This window comes from Panthera leo, chromosome A1 (genome assembly GCF_018350215.1).
Source record: "Panthera leo isolate Ple1 chromosome A1, P.leo_Ple1_pat1.1, whole genome shotgun sequence".
Lineage (NCBI taxonomy): Eukaryota > Metazoa > Chordata > Mammalia > Carnivora > Felidae > Panthera > Panthera leo.
In genome coordinates, this window is record NC_056679.1 from 87,406,778 (window position 1) to 87,409,981 (window position 3,204).

General features: G+C 40.0%; 1 protein-coding gene across 1 annotated transcript; it reads right to left on the minus strand.

Moving 5' to 3' along the window:
- Positions 1-1,672: 1,672 nt before the first annotated feature.
- Positions 1,673-2,623, minus strand: LOC122229807 (putative olfactory receptor 2W6). The gene is given in 1 exon segment (XM_042955312.1): positions 1,673-2,623. A coding segment is annotated over 1 exon segment (951 nt).
- Positions 2,624-3,204: the final 581 nt, after the last annotated feature.

Consider the following 3,204-nt stretch of genomic DNA (forward strand, 5'->3'; position numbering starts at 1 on the left):
ACCACGGTCTGAAGACAGAATTCCATCTTCCTAAGGGGATCTCAGCTTATTTTATTGTAAGACTGATTGGAGAGCTCTCCACATAATGGAGAGAAGTCCATTACTCAAAGTCTACTGAAGGGTTAATCTTATCTAAAAACTACCTTCACAGCAACAGGAGGACTGGTGTTTGACAAAATACCCAGATACTGTGGCCTAGTCAAGTTGATACATAGGGTTCACCATTACAGAGACTAATTAGTTCCTACGAATAGTTGAAATTTTATTAACTTCATTAATTTTTACAACTTAAATTTTCTCATTTTCACCTTTTACCTTAAGTCTGAGAAAAAATGTATATATTGTAAGCTAAACTGTGCCTTGCCTTTAAATTTTAATCGTTCCTACTTCACTCGTGGTGAAAATCCACGAGTTAATGAACTATAGTTCCATATTCATAATAATTAATATCATCATCATCATCATCATCATCATTATCATCATTTAACCTGGCAAGTGTTCTCATAGTAAGCAGCTGTGGCCTGGTTACTTTCTACACTGTTCCTGTCCACATGCTACCATGCCACTCTTTCCTTCTATGAACCTCTGTTCATGAATTGTTAAGAATTTAGAGTTAACTCAAGAACAGACTCTTAACTATACAGAACAAAGTGATGGTCACCAGAGAGGAGGTGGGTGGGGGGATAGGCTGAATGAGTGATGGAGATTAAAGAGAGGACTTGTGAGGAGCACCAAGTGTTGCATGGAAATGTTGAATCACCATATTGTACACCTGAAACTAATATTACACTGTATGTTAACTAACGGAAATGTAAATAAAAACTTTAAAAAAGAAAATAAAAGAACTGTATCCCTAATTTTTTCCCAGTGCAAATGTACTGCCTGCTTAGGAGCTTGTTTCAATAAAGACTCTTTATGTCGGTGACTTTCAAACTTTTGTAGCAATGGTTCACTGTAAGGAAAACCTTTGATACACATAAACACATAAACACTCACACAACTGATTTACCATACCTTGTTCAATCCTCTCTGAAATTTTCTATTCCATTTCATGCCATTCTCACTCACTTTTAAATGCTTGTTAAGTTGATTTAATAACCAGTAAGTAAGTGGCATATAACCTGAAATTTTAAAGAAACACTGTTTGTTAGAGAAGCAGTTATAAATTATTTGCACAGGGCAGGAAGAGGCAGACAACAGCCTGAAGAAGAAACATTACACTCTCTATTAGGGTCTAGAAAACTTAGAACAAAAGGGTATATGGAGTGGAACAAGTGTACCTCAAAATTAGTCACTCCCTCACACATACATACACACATTTTTCTGCTTAGGGTCTCATTTTCCTTAGATCTGACTTAATAGTGACTTTACAATTTTCTGGAATCAGAGTCTCAAGTTTGCTGCAAAGAACTCATTATTTCCCTATAAAACCTCATTGATCCAAGTAACATTTTTCTCTTCACCAGCATATTATCTTTTGTGACTGAGTCTGTCACTTGGAAGGACATAGGGGCCCTGTCCATCTACTTGCAAGCAAAGACAGGAGTTATTTATTCTGGGATCCCTGAAAGAGAGAAGACCCTACTCCATTCTCACTCCAGCATCTTATATGACATTATTCATTGTTATCTCCTGGGAACAAAGCATTCTTTAGGGAAAACAAGCACCTACATCAGTGCCCTCTTGCATCCGACAGGCTGTGGTCTTTCCCAAGAACCTTCCACATGGCTCCCTTCACATCTTTGTTTCTCAGTGTGTAGATGAAAGGATTCAGAGTGGGGGTCACTAGACAGTAGAAGAGGGTTAGGAACTTGCCCTGGTCCTGGCTTGCCACATTCCCAGCCTGCATGTACATGTAGATTATAGTGCTGTAGAAGAGAGACACTACAATCATGTGGGAAGAGCAGGTGTTGAAGGCCTTGCACTTCCCAGCTGCAGACTGGATCCGCAGAACCGTGGCTACAATATAGCCATAGGAAACCAGTATCATGGTGAGGGGTACCAAGACAATGGGGATGGCCAAGAAGAAAGCCAAGCCTTCAACATGCCTAGTGTCCACACAGGAGATGCGGATGATGGCTGGCATCTCACACACAAAGTGGTTGATGTGATGGTGACCACATCACTCCAGGGACATTGTCAGTGGGGACATGAGGATGGAATTGGCAATCCCAGTGAGCCAGGCACAGGCTGCCAGTCGCAGGCACAGCTGTGGGTGCATGATGGTCATGTAGTGAAGAGGCTTGCAAACAGCCACAAAGCGGTCATAGGCCATGACAGAAAGAAGAATGCATTCAATGCCACCCACAGACAGGAATGCAAAGAGTTGTATGACACAACCAACATAAGTGATGGTCTTTTGTGGGCCCCAGAGGTTGACCAGCATCTGAGGAATGCTGCTAGAGGTGTAACAGAGATCCAGGAGGGACAGGTTGCAGAGGAAGAAGTACATAGTTGTGTGCAGTTGAGGGTCCACCAGGGACAGGAAGCTGATGGACGAGTTGCCCATGATAGCCAGAAAGTAAAACACCATGTTAGTGAAAAACAAGACCATCCCCAGCTTTGGCTGGTCAGAGAACCCAAGCAGAATGAAGTTTCCAGAGCTCTCATTATTTCTTTCCATCGCACTTGGCTTGATAAACCTGTTTAGGGAGGTTAACATGTGTGGTGTTATACAGAAAATGATGCACCTCATTTTTGTCCCAAGAAAATAGGTTTTTTCCACCTATTTAACTGGGACACTTGCCTGACCATTGCCTGGAATTATAGGGTAAGGAGCTAAAAATATTTGTCTATAAAGTGATGGAAGTTGTATAGTGATGGAAGCAATATTGCCTCAATATCTTCTAATCTGGTTAAGTGAAATAAGTGGATAGATCCTTTAAAAAAACTTTTACTGATATAATGAGCAACAAAGTAATTTGGGGGAAAAAACAAATAATTTTCTCAGAATCCTTTGACTTTGAGTGTATTTCTGCTAACTGACAAATTACTCCCTAAAATTTGTGGAACAATAGTTTAACTTAATATAATCAATTCTCATGTTTCCATGATTATAAACTCAACTGAAAAACAAAAAACGTATTGATGACTTACTATATGGTAGGCCCTGCAGGTATAAGTATAGACAGTACCTCTGTACAAAATATTTAAATTACTTCTGTAGTCAGGAAAGTAATAGCCTGGGGACTCTTGAAATAAGAA